This window comes from Muscardinus avellanarius, assembly GCF_963383645.1.
Source record: "Muscardinus avellanarius genome assembly, chromosome: 16".
Taxonomy (NCBI): Eukaryota; Metazoa; Chordata; class Mammalia; order Rodentia; family Gliridae; genus Muscardinus; species Muscardinus avellanarius.
Window position 1 is genome coordinate 20,505,845 of NC_137802.1, and position 20,073 is coordinate 20,525,917.

Genomic DNA, 20,073 nt, shown 5'->3' on the forward strand with positions numbered 1-20,073 from the left:
GAAATTTTAAACACATTTCTCTGTTAGGTTTTAATAAAATATTCCTTAAAAATTAATGGATAGGACAGGCATTGTGGTGTATGTTTGTAATCCCATCATTTGGGAGGCTGAGATGGGAGAATTGTGGTTCAAGCACAGACTCAGTTACTTAGGCCTTTTGCAACTCAGTAAGACCCTGTTTCCAAATAAAATTAAAAAATAGGACTTGGAGTTTGAAGATAGAATGTCCCTGAGTTCCATCCCTAGTACTGCAAAAAAAAAAAAAAAAAAAAAAAAAAAAAAATAGGACTGGGAGGTGTAGCTCAGAGGTAGAATGTTAGAGCTGCAACTTCCTGGCAGAATAAATGGCATGGTATGGTGAATCTCACCCAAGAGGGCCAGGTGTGGCAGGAAGGAGTCTGTTAGGTGATTTTCATGCACCTGGTGTTGGGGCACCTATCTCCAGCAATGAGACTCTCCCACTGACCCCCCCATTTGCAAAGTAAGGGCTGCAGCCAGAGAAATGAGATTATCTACTCAGAGCTGTACAGTAGTGGCAAGTGCTACAGACCCCCAATGTCTTCTGCATATCAGTGGCAGTGCTCCTTCTTCTGCAGGACTACCCTGGTTTCTGGCATTAACTGTCAAACTCAAATGCCTTCTTACTCAAACAGGTAGCTTATGGACTCGTTTAGGATCTGCACCCAAGACCAAAGAAAAGAATATGAAGAAAGTGGATCACAGAGCCCCCGGTACTGAGGAAGATGACTCCGAGCTACAAAGGGCGTGGGGGGCTCTGATTAAGGAGAAAGAACAGTCTCGCCAAAAGAAGAGCCGGTTAGATAACTTACCATCTCTCCAGATTGAAGTTAGTCGGGAAAGCAGCTCTGGTTCAGAGGCAGAGTCCTGATGTCCCTCAGGCCTGTGGCAGCTTCCCCAAAGCCCGGCATTCTTGCACAGGGCAGGGTGCGCGGTAGGAACCTGTCCTGCAGGAGTTGGCGCCCTTCCTGCTCCTCACAGTCACCCTCAGCTCTTGCTCCTTCAGCAAGATGTCTTAAGAATGTGACGAATCTTGAAGGGTATCTCTCTATCTTTTGCTGCAGAATTATAGTTCTGGGCCCTCAATTCTTTCCCCACTACCCCACAAGCTTTACCCTTTGAGAAAAGGGCAGCCCTCCAGATTTTGTAGACATTTTTCTTAATATTTTTAACATTGTGTCTTTTAAAAGAAATGTTTTACACAGTTCATCCAAAGAGCAGAGAACTGAACTTCTCACTGTTGCCTTGGCCCTGACAGCTGTCACCAGCACCCTTTTCCCAAGAAAAGTCAATTCCCAGGTGCTTATTGGACAGCCTCCGAGGGGGAAGATGAGGGAAGCTGCCAACTCACCCTTCCAGGACCCTAGTGTGGGGGCCGAGTCCGGCTCGTGGATCTGGCCTCAGAGGTGCACCAGTGCCGCCCAGGTAGATCAGAGATGCAGCGACCGCCCATCGTGCTTCCGTTCCTCCCTGGAGACTCTGTCAGGGGCCACTTGCTGGCTGTCAGCTTGATGTGAAGATCAAGTTCAGTGCTGTGGGATTTTCAGGAACAAAAAACTGACTTCTGGATTTGGCGGATTTTTTTTTTTTTTTCGTGCTAGGGGTGGGTTCATGGGTTAATGTTGAGCAATTTTTAAGTCTGTATTATGTTTTAAAAATATTAATGATTTGAAAGTTTAAATTTTTAATTTTTATATGTGGAAATTCTTCCTGTTGGCTACAGGGGAAGCTCAAGTGGTGTCTTTTTTTGTGCTGTTAAATATATATTATATACTTTGGAAGAAGGCAAAGAGAGGAGTCTCATTATTTTTAAATGATCCTAATTGTACGGTCTCTTCATTGTACATATAGTTTTAGCTTGCTTTTGGGCCACTGTAGGAAAAAAAATCCATCCATCTGAGATGGGATCTTGTTTATTATCACTTTAGAAGTGATACATTGATAATTTATTCTGTTTCCAAAACTGGCAAATGAGAGTAATAGTTTCAGAAATTTTTTTTATCTATTTTTAAACTCCTTTTGGATTGCTTTACCATGAAAAGGAAATAGATTATTTTTGTGTTCCTGTCTGTTTTTATTTTGAAGTGTTTAATATTGTACTCCTCTGTAGGCTTAAAAGTAGCATTTTACTTCAACTCATTAGAACTCAGGAGTTAAAGATAGTAAGTAGTAAGCCTTGGTCCCTTTGTGATGCCACAACTCTTCACCTACCTAGATTGTTTTGCACCCAGTATCACCCTGGATCCTAGAGATCTTTGCTTGTAGCTGAGATGATGTCACATTGGTAGTTGATTACAGTGTGGTGTGGAGAATGCAGAACAGTGTTAATAAAGAAAGTAAAGGGCTATGAGACTTGAGGGCTGCAACAAAAAATTCTATTGTATCATATTTTGCTGGATAGCCTATCTCCATCCCCTTCCTAGTTTCTCCACTGGTTGAGATCTAAGGCCTCTGAGGCTTCTCAGCTCTTCTTGCCTTGCAAAGCACACAGCTCAGAGCCAGGTTCTCAGGAGGAGAGCCCAGAGCATGTGGGTTTCGTAGAGTGAGAAGTGCAAGAGTTTGCGAGTCAGAGACCTGGATGTCAGCCCCTGGCACCCTTCGTGGACCTGGGCTTTCGTTTTCTTACCTAACAAATGAATGTGCTGGGATAGGCTTCCGGCTTTGTTGCATCTCAGAGGTGGTTTACTCTTCCCACTGCTGTCACTGCAGTGGACTGGCTAAGGGCAATCAAGAGATTGTGGTCAGGGCCTTATTCCCATCCTCTTACAATCTCTGGTTCTATTAATGGCTTAAAGATATCTTTGTGGTTCCCAACTGACACCATCTCTGTAGGCTTTAGAAAACATGAAGTCTTCCCTTTTTCTTTCCTAGTTATGATCCTTTCCCACCAGCATTTCAGGCTTATTTGCCCCAGGGCCTTTGAGCACTCACCAGACTCCTGCTAGAGATCAGGGAAGACATGATAGGAGAGAGGTGGTACACAGTCAAGAAAAATGCCCACGTCAGTAGCCATGAGGTTTTCACAAACAGAACCCAAACAAGTAGCTTTGAGGATTTTTATTTCCTAGGGTAATGGCCTTTGCATCTCTCACTCCCCAGCCTGCCTCAGCCACTTGAGTCTTACAGCACCTTGAGTGTGCCCTGGATGCCCGGCTTTGTCTTTGGGCTGAGGAATGAGTGGACAATCAGGACAGTCCACAGACAGCTTGGCATGGTTTAACTGGGGCACTTTCTGTACAGGAGGGGAGTAAGGACACACATTTTGTATTCCTCTTAGTTGGAGATTTTAAATACAATTTTGCTGCTCGATAATAATTGCAGATACCTCATCTCTCTTTCTCACGCTCCCTGTGGGGAGAGGTACCAGGTACCCAGGAGAATTTGTGGAGCTCACCACAAGATGTAAACCCTCCTGCCCCAGCTGGTCTGATCTCTGAATCCATGAATCCCTCCCCTCGCCCCAGTCACTGTCCTGCCCCACTCCCCCTGGACTCTGCCCTGACTCCTCCTCCATTCTGCACACGAGCCGCATGAGCCAGATGCTCATTGTTACTGGCAGCTTAATTGAGATATGATTTACACAGCATACAATTTACCCTCTTACAGTATATACTGTAGTAGGTTTTAGGATATTTAGAGTTGCACATTCATCACCATAATCACTTTTAGAACATTTTCATCACAAAAACCTGTACCTCTTAACAGTTACTTCCTATTCTTTCTCTCTGGCTCCTGGCAACTACTAGTCTCTCTGTCTTTATAGATTTGCCTCTTCTCGACATTTGATGTAAATGAAATCATATGCCATATATCTGTGACTGGCTTCTTTCTTTCATTCTTGAAGGTTTATCTGTGTTATAGAACACACTTCATTTTTAAAATTGCCAAATAATATTCCATTATATGGATATACCTTAGTTTATCCATTCATCATTCATTAGTTAATGGACATCTAGACTGTTTCACTTTTTGTGTGTGTATGGCACTGGAAAAGAACCCAGGAGCTTTCCACCTCTGAGCTATATTCCCAGACCTATTTTATATTTTCTTTGGAAACAGTCTCACTAAGTTGCTGAGAGCCTCACTCAGTAGCTGAGGCTGGCTTTGAAACCTACATAATCCTCCTGTCTCAGCCTCCCAAGTACTGGGATTACAAACATGTGCTACCATGCCCAGCTTTGTTTCTACCTTTTTTTTATGAGCATTTGTCTACAGGCTTTTTTTGTGTGTGGACATGTGTTGTCATTAATCTTGGATTTTTACAGTTAGAAATGAAATTGCAGTCAAATGGTAACTTTTATCTTTATTTACTCTTTTGAGGAGCTGCTGGGCTGTTTTCCTAAGTAGTTATATCGTTTTCCATTACTGCCAGCAATGTATGCGAGTTCCAGTTTCCCCATATCTTTGACAAACTTACTATTTTCCAATATGAAGTGCTATCTTAGAGTGGTTTTGATTTGCATTTTTCTAATGACCAATGATGTCAGGCAACTTTTCACAGGCTTCAGGATGATCTTTCTTTCTTTCTTCCTTTCTTTCTTTTGATGGAACCCAGGGGCATTCAACCTTCGAGCCACACCTTCTGCTTTTTTTTTTCTTTTTTTCTTGGTGGTACTGGGGTTCCTGGAAGCCCTTCTACTTCCAGGCTACACTCCCAGACCTATTTCATACTTTTTTATTTTTGGAAACAGGATCTTTTAAGCCAGCGGGGCTGGCTTCGAACCAGTGCGATCCTCCCGTCTCCACCTCCCAAGCGCTGGGATTACAAGCGTGCGCCACCATGCCCGGTTTCTGCTCTATTTTTTATTCTTTACTTTGAAACAGGGATCTCACTAAGTTGTGGAGGGCCTCAGTAAGTAGCTGAGGCTATCTGCGAACCGTGATCCTCCGGTCTCAGCCTCCCGAATGCTGGGATTACAAGCGTGCGCCACCACACCCAGCTTCAAGATGAACTTTCTTAAATGAAAATCTGATCCTGTTATTCCTCTGCTTGAAATCTCTCCAGATCTTCATCACCTTCAGAATAAATCCCAAACTCTTCTTAGCTTATAAAGCTGGTCAAGATCTAGCTTCTGGCAGCATCTCTGGCCTTTTCCACCCATTCTCCCTGCCCTCTGCGCCCTAGATCCATCTAGAGCTCATCAGACGCCACACGGTGCACATCCTTAGGGACGCATTTCCCCAGCCCTCTCCCACCTCTGCCTTAGCCTTGCCTTCTTTGTTTCCCTCGTGCTTGAGATCATAGTGCCCCTCCAGGAGACAGTCCTAGATTTCCAGAGCTAAGTATGAGCTCCTTCTGTGTCCCATGATGCTGCCATGAAGGACTCTTAGCTGACTCCAGAGTAAGTTATAAAGTCAGTGCCTAAGATCATAATTGAGTATAATCAAAATCCCCCTGAAAATACCACGGCAAGCACCACAATGAAGACCAACATCTCAAGATCCCTTAGAGTTGGTTCCTTCCTGTGTGGGAACAGTTCACTGTTGCTTTGAGCACCAGGTGAAGTAGTTGGCCTGTAGTTAGGGCCATGCTGTGGCAAACCCACTGACAGGTGTTAGAAGCACTCTTAGTGGGAAGGTCACTTCTGAGGCGCTTGGAAACTTGGGCTATAGGAGCAGCAGAGGACAAACTTGTTCAGGCTGAGGGAAGGTGGAATGGCCCAAGCAACTTGTAGTTGTCTTTTTTTTTTTTTTTTAATCTTTCCAGACAAATACCATTGTGTTAACTAAGTGAAGTTGTATAATGCCTAATCACTGTACACCCCCCACCACCACTCAGCGTATCTATACACTGGACTGTGATTTCCTATTCATAGTTTGTTTTGCTAGACTGTAAGCTCTGTGAGAGCAGGGGCCACATCTGGCTTGTTCATCGGGATTTTCCCAGTGCCTACCACTGCCTGGCACCTAATAGATTTTTCCATGAACCTTAATGGAGTTTGTAAATCCCCAACCTCAGTCCCCATCCTTTGAGGCCCTGGGGTGTCTTACAGGCCAGTCCTTGTTTTTTTTTCCGCCATATACATACAATGTCTGGTTTTTGTGTTTTATTTTCCTTCTAGGCTGTGAGCTCTTAATGAGCAGGTGTCTGCATGTTGTTTTCTCTGTATCCTCACATCGGGCCAGGCCCAAATAAGTAGTGCTTCAAAGTGTTCAGGAAATTAATGAATTGTGTTGACCCTGCCCAGCTCTGGCTCCATTGTCTGCAGGCTAGTACAATTCTAGATAAGCCTAACAGATACAAAAAAAGGGAAAGATTATTCAGTGGTGTATATACTAATGTTGTGTAACAAAAATTTTCCTTAGACCTCAATAAACATCAGTTTTGATGATCTGGCCGTAGGTGAGCTGAAGCTTACCCAGCTCAATAAAGATTTTTTTTTTTTTTTTTTTTTTTTTTTGGTGGTGGTACTGGGGGTGGAATCCAGAGGCTTTCTACCTCCGGGCTATACTCCCAGACCTTTTTTATATTTTTTTACTGGGAAACAGGGTCTCACTAAGTTGCTGAGAGCCTCACTAAGTAGCTGAGGCTGGCTTCAAGCCCGGGAGATCCTCCTGTCTCAGCCTCCCAAGTGTGGGGATTACAAGCGTGCGCCACCACGCCCAGCTCAATAAAAAATTTTCTAGGAAATAATGCAGGTGGTCCAGAATACTTTTTAGAAAAGCACTCATCTGCCTCAAGATAAGAAGAAAAGAAGCTCTTGGGCACTTAGAGAGGTTCCCAGAGAGGGTCCCCTGAGCCAGCCCTTAATGTTAACTCTGTCCTGTTGGTAAGGAAAGTGACAACCACCCAGAATCAAAGTAGGTGACCAGGAACAGCTCTTTCCTAGCAGCTCTGCCTAATGTAGCATTTCTCAGATTTCTCTGGAGGAACAGTGTTAAGGTTTTGGTGATATGCTAATTTTTGGTTTTTGTTTTTTGGGTTTTTTTTTTTTTTTTTTTTTTTTTTTGGTGGTACTGGGGTTCCTGGAAACCCTTCTACCTCCGGGCTATACTTCCAGACCTACTTTATATTTTTATTTGGAAACAGGGTCTCTTAAGCCAGAGAGGCTGGCTTTGAACCTGTGCAATCCTCCTGTCTCGGCCTCCCAAGCGTGGGGATTACAAGTGTGCACCACCACGTCCGGTGTGATATGCTAATTTTGACTAGAGTCAACAGCTCTGGCGTCTGCATAAGTAAGTTTAATGCATGGGTATTTACTTTTAATCCTTATATAACATAAATTAGAAGTGAAACCTTTTTTAAGACCTAAAAAGAGAAAATGCTTTCAATAGTCCTTGAGAGTAGCACATTTTCTTAAACGCAGATTGTTGCATAATTTGACCAACAACAAACATCTCAAACTTACATGTTTATAAAATAAATCTTAGAAGAAAAAAATACTGCAGTTTTTAAAAATAAATCCCTGTGAAACTATGCATTTCACAGAACTTTTGTGGGGCTATAAATAAAACTCTAGAGTGTGAATGGTATTTAACCTACCAAAGTCATACCTTGCTTGGGGATTCTTATCTTTGTGAGCAATTCCAGAGGCCTTCTCTGGATACCCAGAGTCTTAAATAGTTGAGACTTTGTGTGACCTCAAACTGTCACCCTCAACCCTGAACCAGTTGTAGGTCAGTGAGAAGATGCCCACACCACTGGCAGGAGAGAAGATACTACCTCCCTGTCTCTGTCCCTAGGGATGCCATAGAAATGTTTGATCCTGTGATATGTTCCTCTTCTCCTCATGGTCCAGGGTTCCTCAGAGGGCCCATAACAGTTGGTAGCACTTTTAGCTCAGGTAGAATATCTTTTGGGGAAAGTCAAATAGCATGGTGGCCACAGGACTAGGGCCTCATATTCAGCCAGAGGAGACTCTGCAGGTTCCTTCTTTTGAGGGCCTCATCTGGGATGATCTTCAGATTTCCTTCTAGTTCAAATGTGGTATATGGATGCTTGATATACTTTCCAAGTAGCTTTGGGAATATAAGTCCAGAAGGAAGCCAGGCTGGTGGTACACGCTTGTAATCCTGGCATTTGGGAGGCTGAGACAGGAGGATTGTGGCTTATGGACAGCCTCAGCTACTTAGTAAGGTCCTCTGCAATTTAGTGAGACCCTGTTTTGAAATAAAGAATGAAAAATAGGTCTAGGGGTGTCACTTGGAGGTAGAATGACCCTGAGTTCCATCCCCAGTCTGGCAAAAAAAAAAAAAAAAAAAAAAAAAAAAAAAAAAGGAAAGAAAGAACAAAAGAAAGAAAAAATAGGGCTGGGGTGTTGCTTGGAGGTGGAATGTCCCTAAGTTCCATGCCCAGTACCACACACACACACACAAAAAAAAAAGTCCAGAAGGAGTCAGGGAGTCAGGCGTGGTGGCACATGCTATAATCCTAGTACTTGGGAGTCTGAGACAGAAGGATCACAGGTTTGAAGCCAATCTCAGCAACTTAGTAAGGCTCTCAGCAACCTAGTGAGACTGTTTCCAAAGACAAATAAAATAGGTCTGGGGGTGTATCCTGGAGATAGAAGGCCCCTGGATTCAATCCCTAGTACTACAATAAATAAATAAATAAATAAATAAATAAATAAATAAATAAATGTAGGGTAAGCAAGGAACCTGGTCCCATGACCCATGTGCCCCCCAGCCCCTCAATTATAAAAGGACAAGAGGCTTCTCCCTCTTGCTTCTCCCTACTCATCCCCCCTTCCCCAGTAGAGTCATGCTCATGAGTGTGTGTACACACATACACATCCATCACTCAGTCTTACATTTGGTGTATACATGGGAAGGTAGTCCAGTGTGTCAGTCTGTTCCAGTTTTCATGACAACATAGAATGGGTGCCTTAATAAACAGACATTTATTTCCTTGTAGATCTGTAGGTTGGTAGTCTGCAGTCCGGTGCAGCAAGACTCCATCTTCCTGGCTTCTTCACGTGGCCTCCCCTTGTGTGAGCATGTGGCCCTTTTTACAACACCACCAGTTCTATGGGCTTAGGGCCAGGCCTCAACTGTTTGACCTCATTTAACCATAGTTGCCCCCTGAAAGCCATATTTCCAAATACAGCCACATTGGGAGTTAGAATGTCAACATGGGAGCCAAGCATGGTGGAGCACACTTGTAATCCCAGTACTTGGGAGGCTGAGACAGAAGGATCACAAGAAGCTGGGGGTGTAGCTCAGAGGTAGAATGCCCCTGGTTTTCAATCCCAAGTACTGCCAAAGGGGGCGGGGAGTGAACATGGGAATTTGGAAGGGGATACAATTTAGTCCATAGCACCCAGTAGTGCAAGAATGCTAGTCTATTAAAAAAAATAATAATGTAAGTCTGTATTTGTGGTCCTTGTTTTTTTCAGATCCCAAAAATCTATGGAGTTAAAGGAGAGTTTGTGTGTTTAGAGTACTGGCTCTGGAAGAGACAGACCCATCTGGGTGCCAGCTCAGCCATTTCCTATTCATGTAGCCTTGGGAAAAGTACTTAACCTCTCTCTAGGAATTAGCATCCTTATCTGTAAGATCTGGGTACCCTCAGATGAGCGCATGGAAGGCCTTTGTCAATGGTGTACTAATTATCCATGCTCTGCTCCCAGCTCCCCTGCAATCCTTGCTTTTCCAGATTCACCCCTCCAGCTTCCTAGGACTGGGAATGCAGGTGAGTGGGGGAACCACTTTCCACTTCTCACATATGGAGGCTACGGCTGGGCTGGGGACAGACTCCTGGAGGTGGGCCACACCGGTGCTTCTGACTTCAAGTTAGAACGGGTCCACCGCGTGCTGCACACCTTCTCTATCCCTGTAAAAATCTTTTATTTTGAAATAACTTAAAATATCATAGCACAGTGCCAAGGATAGAACAACGAACACTTTACAACATTTATTTTACTAGTCATTCTTCCTTTCTCCTTCCTTGCTCCTTTGTCAGTGTCTAGTGCACTGGAGACCTAAGGGTAAGGCCGATTCACGGGGACACGGGATGCAGGTTTCATGTACACTGCATGTTTTATTGAAAGAGCAATCAGACTTTTATAGAGAAAGCTTCTATGGGATCCATAGACAAATTAACTATTTTACACATTACAAGATTGTCTTAAAGCAACAATAGATGTGTGAGTAAAGCCAAAGGACTAGTCTCAAAACAACTTTTTGTTTTACAATTAGAAGCAAAGAATTCCTGTGACTGCTCATAACATCTCAAGCTGTTTATCATACCAATAAGTTTTCTGAGAGATGTCTATGCTGGGAAGGACCTTCAGAGAGAGGGCCGGAGCTGCTTCCTGACCTTGAAGGCAACTTGGCAAGACTCATAGCTCACTGATTATAGGAAGTGTGCTTGCCTCCCAGCCTGGGATTCCAAGCTGCTTCTCAGGAGCCAGAGTTGCTTCGTTAACCCTTCAAGCAGGAGCCTGCATCTCAGTCCTCTCACACCCCTTCTTTCCTTCCCTTCCCCCTCTCAGAGCCCTGAAGAGTTTGAGTCATTTCCCTTTACTGTACAGGTTTTTTTAAACTGTACCTTTCCTTAGACTCCTTAAGAAAATTAAGGGCATGCTCTCATGTATCCAGAGTGTAGTTATCAAATTTGGGAAATGTGTCTGATTAGTATAATAAATATCAAAAAAGTCTGATCGTTAAGCTGCTAATTTGTGTTCATGCTTCACTTTTGCCAGCTGGCCCAACAATGGTCTTTAAAGCATTTTTTCCCTTCTGGTCCAGGATCCACTTCAGCACCAAGTGCTATTCTGCCTTTAATAGTTTTCTTTTTTCTTCCTTAATATGTAGCAATTTCTCAGTCTTTCTTTGCTTTTCTGGACTTTGATGTTTTGTTTGTTTGTTTGTTTAATTTGTGGAACATTCTACCTTTGAGCTATACCACCAGGCCTATTTTTTTTTTATTCTTTATTTTGAAACCAGGTCTCACTGAGTTGCAAAGGGCCTCACTAAGTAGCTGAGGCTGGCCATAAACCCATATTCTCCTGTCTCAACCTCCCAAATGCTGGGATTACAAACATGCACCACCACGCCTGGCTGACATTGACGTTTTTAAGATTACAGTCTAGTCCATGTTGTAGGATGTCTTTCAAGTTCACTTGGCATTTATTTAAAGTGAAATGAAGCCGGGCTTGGTGGTGCATACTTGTAATCCCAGCATTTGGGAGGCTGAAACAGGAGGATCACGGTTTGAGGACAGCCTCAGCTACTACTTAGTGAGGCCCTTTGCAACTCAGTGAGACACTGTTTCAAAATAAAGAATAAAAAATAGGGCTAGGGGTGTAGCTCAGAGGTAGAATGCCCCTGGGTTCCATCCCCAGTACCGCAAAAATTAAATAAATAAATAAATAAATAGAAATGAGTTAGGAAACCACTTCCCTATTTCTTTGGTTTAAGTATGTACTTGTCAAATAAACAGTAGTATGAGGGAGGAACATTACACAACAAAGCCTGGTCCCAACCTGAGGACCTCAAGTTTGAGTTTGTGGAAAAGGTAAGTGTTACCATCAGATGGGCTTAAAGAGGCCCTCTGTGTGCTGGTGTTTAGAGGCACTGACAAGCTTGGAGAAGTACATCTTAGATAGATGCTGGATACATGAGCATGCTAGGGGCCAGCCAAGGGGGAGAAAATGGTCCTGCTCCCTAACCAGCATCCAGTTATTGATGTTTACTGCCCCCTGAAGTACCCTCAAGTTCATACTCCAAGCACAAAATTTGGCTTCTTACAGAGGTGTTGAGTGAGCTGCAATCATAGGCCCTAGTCCTGCTGTGCCATGGCTCTGCTCTGTGACTCTGGGCTATTACCTTTGCTTCCAGGCAGTGATAGGAAGAGGATTCCCATGTAGCCTTGCCAAGTGCCCTTGGATTTCTGGATAAACTGGGGAGGGGAGAGTCACTAGCCATGGGTGGTGGAAGATGAGCCACAGGCCCAACACAAGCTGTGGTGAGGATAATCGACCCTAGGGTGCTTGGCATCATGGTGGTAGTCAAATTCAGATCTGGAACTTTACTTTTTTAGCTGTTTAATTTCCCTTTTGGGTGATATGAGGGAAAATAGTGAATTACAGTCTCTAATCAGCCATAAAAGATCTTGACATAACTATTTTGTCAAATCAAAGCAGACAATGTAAAGATGTTTGAAGTGTCATTGAGTCTTCACAGAACTTTGACCAAACAAGCTTTTGATATGAGAAACAGAATAAAATTGATTTTAATGTATTATTAATTTAACTCCATTGTCTATGTTAACACCTTATTGTTTCAAAGTGTTTTCTGGGCTGCAGACATAATGGGTGAGAGATGTGACATGCTGCCTTTCAAAATTTAATTAAGAGTAAATACAATGTAAAATTCAGTTCATCAGTTGCAGGGGTGACATTTGAACGGCTCAGTAGCTACCATGGCTGAAGTGCAGAGTTGACCAGTGCAGCCCCCTGGACGATGCTCCCTGCATGGCCTGAGGAACAGCGGTGTGGAGAAGGTTCCTTCTCTGCGAGGCTATCACACAGGCACATTTGACAGATTATCAGGGTGGCTCTTAAATATGATTCTACCTGTCAGCAATTTAGTCCTTGAAAGGCTGGGATGGGTCAGAGGTGTGCTGAGGGATTCATGGAGTCATCTCTTCCATTAGGTTACAAGCTCAAAGCCCTGTGAAATAAGCTTCAACTCCAGCAGCCAGATTTTAAAGAAAATTCAGCCATAGTTGGATAGTGGCAGTGGTTGCAGCCAAGGATAGAACAAAGAACATTTTGCCACATTTATTTTACTAGTCATTCTTCCCTTCTCCTTCCTTGACCCTTCTTTTCCTTCCCTTCACCCTCTCAGAGCTATGAACAGTTTCTGATCACCTGGATCTCCAAAGCCCCAGGCTTTGAGTGCAAGGGCGTATGGGCGCCCAGGTACTGGCTGTGGAGGTACTTCCTATGGAAGGGACCCTGTCTCATGCTGAGGTAACCACCACCCAAGATCCTGGCCTGGGAGCTGAGCTAAACTGAGCTGAATGGTGGTGGGTTCTGAGACAGGACAGGGGTCAGAAAGTCACATGGATGATACAGTGGGCTGGATTATTATTGTTCCAGCATCTGCCAAAGACACGCAGAACCACAGCCCCTTTCAAGATGCTGCTCACCGTTCCAGGAAAGTGGGGGTCCAGTTATTGGAGTAATGGAGCTGGGTCAACAGGGTTTTGGTTTGGTTTGGTTTGGTTTTTTTTTGGTGGTGGTACTGGGGATAGAACCCTTCTACCTCCGGGCTACACTCCCAGACCTATTTTATATTTTTATTTTTGGAAACAGGGTCTCTTAAGCCAGCAAGGCTGGCTTAGAATCTGTGCGATCCTCCTGTCTTCACTTCCACAAGTGTGCGCCACCACGCCCGGCTCAACAGTTTTTAAACTTCCAGCACCCAGCCTACAGCTGCTGAGGAAGCCACAGCAGGAGTGGCTCTGTCTGAGAGGCCTGTCTGCCTGTGGGTCCTTGTTGCATGTGCCCCTGTCTCCGCCTCCCGTCTTCTCAGCTGAGGAGGGGAAGCTGAGCGCCCACTCAGGCCCATCAGGAGCTTCCTGCTCGACGGTTCAACTTGTGCATGGCTGCCTCCACTCCTGCTCCGGCTGGGATGTGGCCCTTCCACACTCTACTCTTCATGGCCAGTAAGTCAGCCCCATCCCTGCTGTCCTCAGCTCCAGTTGGTGTCCACCGAGCACACTCTGCCTGTCAGGTGGGGCTTAGGGCCAGAGGCCAGGGAAAGTGGGAGCTTTCCCAGGGAAGTGCTTTCCTGGGTGGGTCAGGTCTCCAGACTTGGGAAGGGCCTCTGAGGCTCTGCACTGATGGTGCTGGTGGCCTATTGCTTCTCAGATTCCAGGGCTCTGCTACTGAGTGCCATCTCTAGCCAGCCTCCTCTTCCAGGATACCCACTCAGGGCAGGTCCTTAAATCTGGGCCAGTTAGTTTCCAGAGTGCAGAGGCCCCATTCCATCCAGCAGAGCAACCTTCAGTTACAGAGCATAGGTTAGTGGGAGTGAGGACCCCGAGAGTACATGAGCATTGGTAAGAGGCCATGGGTCAAGAGGTTGAGGGTCCAGCTTCCTCTTCCTGTGGCATGTGGCTAGATGGGGAAGGCACTCCTTCTGCCTGGAGGGGGGTCCCAGTCTGATCTTTAAACCCCCCATGGTCAGGCATGGTGGCACATACCTATAGTCCCAGCTACTTGGGAGGCTGAAGCAGCAGGGTCACTTGAGCCCAGGAGTTCAGAGTCAGCCAGAGCCTGTCTCTTAAAAAACAAAATTCAACAGAGGTGCTTTGGACAAGCCAAGTTCTGAGCCTGCTCTCTGGCCCCTGGGACAAGGTGGCATGGTCAGGGGGAGCCCCTAGAGCTCTCAGATCAAGCCTAAGGCCAGGACTGTCCTACTTAGTGATCCAGGCCTACTTCCCTGGGGTTTCCCCCTGGTCAGAAGTTGGCCAGGCAATTAAGTGGACATCAGGCATAGCAATATAAAGGTTCCCAGGAGCCCACCTTCTCCCTGAAAGACAGGCTGGGCCAGCTTGTGCTAGTGTGTCAGGAAGTTGGGTCAATGCTAGAGTGATGCAGGTCAGGTCACCCAGAAGCAGATCCACATCGGCCCCTGCTTTGCCCTAGCACCAGCAAAACATATTTTGAGACATATTTTTGATATTTTAAAAGCATCAAGTCAGGTGTGGTGGCACACACTTGTAATCCCGCATTTGGGAGGCTGAGACAGGAGGATCATGATTCACGGACAGCCTTAGCTACTACTTAGTGAGGTCCTTTGCAACTCAGTGAGATCCTGTTTCAAAAATAATAATAAAAAAAATGGGGCTGGAGGTATAGCTTGGAGGTAGAATGCCCCTGGGTTCCATCCCCAGTACTGCAAAAAAAAAAAAAAAGCATCAAAATCGTCATAATAGAAATATCAAGCCTTTATTGAAATTCCTTTATGTATTTTATGATTTAGACTAGCCTTCATTTTTATTTATTTGGTGGTACTGGGGATGGAACCCAGGGGCCCTCTACCTCTGGAATACACTCCCAGACCTATTTTATATTTTATTTGGAAACAGGGTCTCTTAAGCCAGCCGAGGCTGGCTTCGAACATGCACAATCCTCTGGTCTTAGCCTCCCAAGCGCAGGGATTACAAGCATGCACCACCACGCCTGGCTAAGACTAGCCTTCATGTTTGTCATATGTGGATTGTGGAACAGGTTTCACCTTTTTTATGGTTAAGGTTTTGATGTTTCCCCACCCACCAAGAGTACCTGGAGATATTTAGACTCTGGTCCAGAGGATGTGACTGAGCCCCAGAGCAGGCAGTGACTCTCCAGGGAGGCAGGCAAGTGCTAGTAAAGACGGAGCTTGATGCTGGGTGTGGTGGTGCACACTTGTAATCCCAACATTTGGGAGGCTGAGACGAGGATTGCAGTTCGCAGCCAGCCTTAGCTACTTAGTGAGGCCCTTTGCAACTTAGTGAGACCCTGTTTCAAAATAAAGAATAAAAAATAGGGCTGGAAGTATAGCTCAGAAGTAGAATGACCCTGGGCTCTATCCCCAGTACTGCAAAAAAAAAAAAAAAAAAAAAAAAGACAGGGCTTGAGCCCAGGCCTGTATCCTGCCTTCTAGTGTCAAAGCACTTCCATGGTCTAGGACATTAACCCTGGCATCGTCATCCGGGGCTCCTGCTCATCTCTGTCTCCTGCAGCCCCTCCTGTATCACCTTGGCACCTTTGTGAGTAGGTGTCATTTATCAAACTTCTTCTGAGGCCTGGGCCTTTCTCAGGGTGATGGACAGCAGAGAGCAAGATGAGCAGACTTGGGCATAGGCCAGTCTTGGGGAGCTTCCTGGAGAAGGTGACACTGTACTGAGTCTTGGGGGCCAGGGAGCTTGAGATGGAGGAAAGGAGGTGCCAGGGAGGGCGAGAAGAGCCTTCAGACCTTGAGTTCAGGCCCAGGCCCTGATTCTGTGCCTGTGGCTTCCTGGGCTGGAGCTACTCCAGCGCCTTCCTGGCCTGGCTCTGACCTATGCCTTCCAGGCCACTCACTGTGCTGATGTCACCCATGGGAACAGATGAGGCACCAGTTATCCAAGGGAGGTTTTAGGCTCAGCTATGCGGACACATTGAAACCCAGAGCCACCCACACCCCGTCCCCAGCCTCAGCAAGCCCTGCTACGATATGGCCCTAGGGTCCCCAGGTCAGTCTTCAGCCCTGACTCATTCCATGGCTACAGCAACTCCTTCTCCCTCCTGGGTCTCAGAGGAGAACTGGGGGCCAAGGCCTGCCCTGTTGCCCGCACCAGCTCAGCCTGAGGCCTGGAGCCCTGCACCTGTGCACAAGTGTGTGCAAGTGGGCCTTGGTCCTTGGGGAGGGAGACTGAGGAGGCCCTTAGCAAACAGACCAGATGTGGTCACCCAGGGAAAACAGGGACAAAGACCTGGTTGTATGGGGAAGATGGAGGGTGAGGTCTCCAGAGGTGTTGACCCCAGTGGTAGGTCACTGTCCATGCCCTGGGCTCCTGTGTGATGAGAACACACATGATGGCCAGCCTGGCCCCAGTGGGGGCTATAGAGGACACCCACAGTAGGGTAGGCATGGGCAGCCAAGGCGAAATGTCAGAGAAGGGCAGTGTGAGTGAGCCAGGTGGGCGGAGGTGGGCCCTACAGCTTTGACCTGTTCTGGAAAACTGGCTTGTTTGAGGGTTGTGCATGTGTATGGGGTGTTTATGGTGCATACAGAATATATATGGGGTGTATGTGAAGGATATGGAGTGTATGTGGTGTGCATGTGTATGGGGGATGTAAGGTGGGTGAGGTATGTCTGGGGTGTGTAAGGTGTGGGGTATATATGGGTATATATGGGTATGTATGCTGTGTGGGGTGTGTATGGGGTATGTATAGTGTGTAACAGTCTACATGGTATGCATGGGTGTGTGGCACACACAGGGTATGTGGTGTAGGGTATATCCGGTGGTATGGGGCATATGTGGTATGCATAGGTGCACATGGGGGGTGTGTGGAGCAGGAGGTGTGTGCAGTATATGGGGTGCATGGGGTGTACCACATACCTGAGAAGTCCACTGTGGTGGTGTAAGAAGTGTAGAGCCCACAAGTGCCAGGCTAAAGAAGCTTGGACTTCACTGGGAGGGCAATGGGAAACCATAGAAGGTCTGGAACAAGTAGAGACATTTGTCTATAGAAGGTGGAGTCCTGGAGACAAGAGAGGCAGAGAGGCCAGTGAGGAGGCTGGTCATGGTCCCGTTCATGGCAGGTGTTGGAGACAGCAGGCATGGGGAAGGGGAGGCACTTATGAGAAATATTTAGGGAGGAAACGTGCTTAGCATGGTTCCCAGCACACAGTAGTGCTCAAGCCTCATGACCGCTCTTATTAGGTAGCAGGCAGAGGGTGAGGGGCGATCTCGGATGACTGTGAAGTTTGGGGTTGAGTTGCCAAAGTGACTCAGGGGACGGGTTGAGGGTGTGGTCTATGAGCGGCTCCCCAGGCAGGGCTGTGCAGATGGCCTTGAGGTGTGATCTCCTCCCCCAATAGCCTTTGTGGGCATTCTGGTCCAGACATCAGGACACCTGAGTCTAATCCCTCTCCTATATAGCCTCTCCTTGCATAGATCTGGGCAGACCATAGCCTCTGAGCCTCAGTTCACTGGGAGCGGGGATGGCCATTGAACTGTGAGAGTATGTATTTTAAATGTCTAGTGCAACAGGAGACAGCGGGGGCTGGGGAAGCCAAGCGCGGTGGCTGGTAGGATGGAGGGGCTCTTAGTCTGACTCGGCAGGCCCATGTGGCTGGGAACAGCTTGGGGAGCCACCCTGTGGGTAGTGTGGTGACAGACACTGGCTTGCCTGAGCCCTGGTGTCTGACAGCTGTGAGGGGGCTTGCGGTAGAGAGCAGCAAGGCTGGGAAAGAGAATGTGGCAGACTTCATCTGCGGTTATGGCACAACCATCAGCATTCTAACGCTGGGCCTCTGCGTATAGGCCCTGGGCTGGCACAGCCCCTTGTCACAGATGCAGAAACTGAAGCCTGGTGACGACCTAGCCTTCAGTGACCTCGTGGAAGAACACGAATTTGAACTCAAAACCCTCTGCCTCTGCCTCTGGGGTCCTTGCGATTTCCTCCTTCCCTTCCTCCTCTCCCTTTCTTTCTCCTTTCCTTTGTCCCTCGTCCCTTTTTTCCTTTTTTTTTTTTTCTCTTTAATTTTATGGTACTGGGGATTGAACCCAGAGCATTCTACCTCTGAGCTACACCCTAAGTCCAATTTGATTTTTATTTTGAAACAAGGTCTCACTAAGTTACAGAAGACTTCACTAAGTAGCTGAGGCTGGCTGTGAACCTGAGATCCTCCTGTCTCAGCCTCCCAAATACTGAATTTCAAGTGTGCACCACCACACTGAGCTGATTTTTTGCTGCCCTTTTCTAAATCTCAGTGGGAAGCAGGAAGGAAGGGGGTTCACGATCTGGGTAAAAGCAAACGCCAGAAGCTAGGTGAGCCGCATGGGCAGGCCCGGGCAAGCTCAACAAACATAGCACCCCCTGCACCGCCCCTGCTGCAAGGGAAGGCCCACACTGGCTGGCTCATGGGGAAAGCTCAACAAATACAGGACACCCCCACCCCCACACACAGGTACTAGTACCACTCTGCCTTAGTGAGCAGTTCTTGCTGCCCTCAGGACCAGTTCTGAAGCAGGGCTCTGCCCCAGCCCGTGAGTGGCTAGTATGACAGTGAGCCATGCCCAGGTCCTCACAGCCATTTATGATCCTGCTCCTTCCTTATTTACCAGCCCCTCAAGCCTCCAGCTTTTTTTTTTTTTTTTCGAGTTTGAGGATGGATGGTACCCAGGGGGCATTCAGCCTCTGAGCTATACCCCCTGCCCTATTTTTTATTCTTTATTTTGAAACAGGGTCTCACTAAGTTGCAGAGGGCCTCACTAAGTAGCTGAGGCTGTCCACGAACAGTGATTACTCCAGTCTCAGGCTCCTGAATTCTGGGATTACAAGTGTGCACCACCATGCCTGGCATGCCTCCAGCTTTTGCCTAAAGGCTTTGGTACCAGGCAGCCTGTACCCCAGACATGAATATTCAATCTACTGATGGACCATGAGCAAATTGCTCAACCTCTCTGAGCCTCAGCATATAGTGTGGTGCCTGGTGTGGTGCCTGGATGACCATGGGTGCTCGGGGAGGATGGCTGTGATGGTATCTGCTTGTGTTCTCCCCTTTCTGGCCCCCTTCAGAGATCTTTCACCAAGACCTCTAACCGTACACTGAGCAAAGCAAAAGTGGGGTGTGGTGGGGCAAGGAACAGGAGTATCTGGCTTCATCTGACATTCTCAAGGCCATTTCCGCTTAGCACAGGGACGGAAATGTGCTAAGAGCCACTGTGCTGAGCCAGGCTTTGTGGTTGGGGGTAGTTGGGGGTAGTCATCTGAGATGACTCAGATCAGATCATAGTTTGGGGGAGACAGACTTAATCATAGATCACTCTGACCAAGGCAGGATTTAGTCAGAGCAGATGGAGCATCATAGGATGCTTAGTGGGTTCTGGGGCAAGTGAGTTCCTCTGTTCAGGGTCTGGATTGGCTGCTGGCTGGCTGAGAAGGGCCATAGAGCTGGCTGTTAGGCAGAGGGGAGAGTGGTCATTTTATTTTTATTTATTTATGTTTTCGCAGGTCTGGGGATGGAACCCAGGGGCATTCAACCTCTGAGCTACACCCCCCAGCTGATTTTTTATTCTTTATTTTTGAAACAGAGTCTCACTGAGTTGTGGAAGGCCTCACTAAGTAGCTGAGGCTATCCGCGAACCACGATCCTCCTGTCTCGGCCTCCCAAATGCTGGAATTACAAGTGTGCACCACCACACATGGCTCTCCCTGGCGTTTTAGGTCAGGTCTCTTCATCAACTGCACAGTCAGTAAGAGGGTGGATGCCTTCCACTCTCCCTTCCAGGGGGCCAGGAGTCCGCATTTCTTAGTTGTTTTCTTGTCAGCTTGTTGATACACAACCTAGCTGGCAGGGAAACACAGGGCTTCCCACAAAATGGGCTGAGAAACAAAGTCCAAACCC

The 20,073-nt window shown here is 46.7% G+C and overlaps 2 protein-coding genes across 2 annotated transcripts in view; both read left to right on the forward strand.

The window, feature by feature from the left end:
* NCBP3 (nuclear cap binding subunit 3) overlaps positions 1–1,385 on the forward strand; it is a gene marked incomplete at both ends in the record, with an annotated part of 42,556 nt that extends 41,171 nt beyond the window's left edge. Inside the window, 2 exons of the mRNA XM_080714212.1 lie at positions 658–816; positions 1,277–1,385. Of these exons, the coding sequence (XP_080570338.1) occupies positions 658–816; positions 1,277–1,385 (268 nt within the window). The remainder of the gene's footprint in view (positions 1–657; positions 817–1,276) is intronic.
* ITGAE (integrin subunit alpha E) overlaps positions 1,386–20,073 on the forward strand; it is a gene marked incomplete at both ends in the record, with an annotated part of 86,929 nt that continues 68,241 nt past the window's right edge. The window contains one exon of the mRNA XM_080713980.1: positions 1,386–1,443. Coding sequence (XP_080570106.1) covers positions 1,386–1,443 — 58 coding nt within the window. The remainder of the gene's footprint in view (positions 1,444–20,073) is intronic.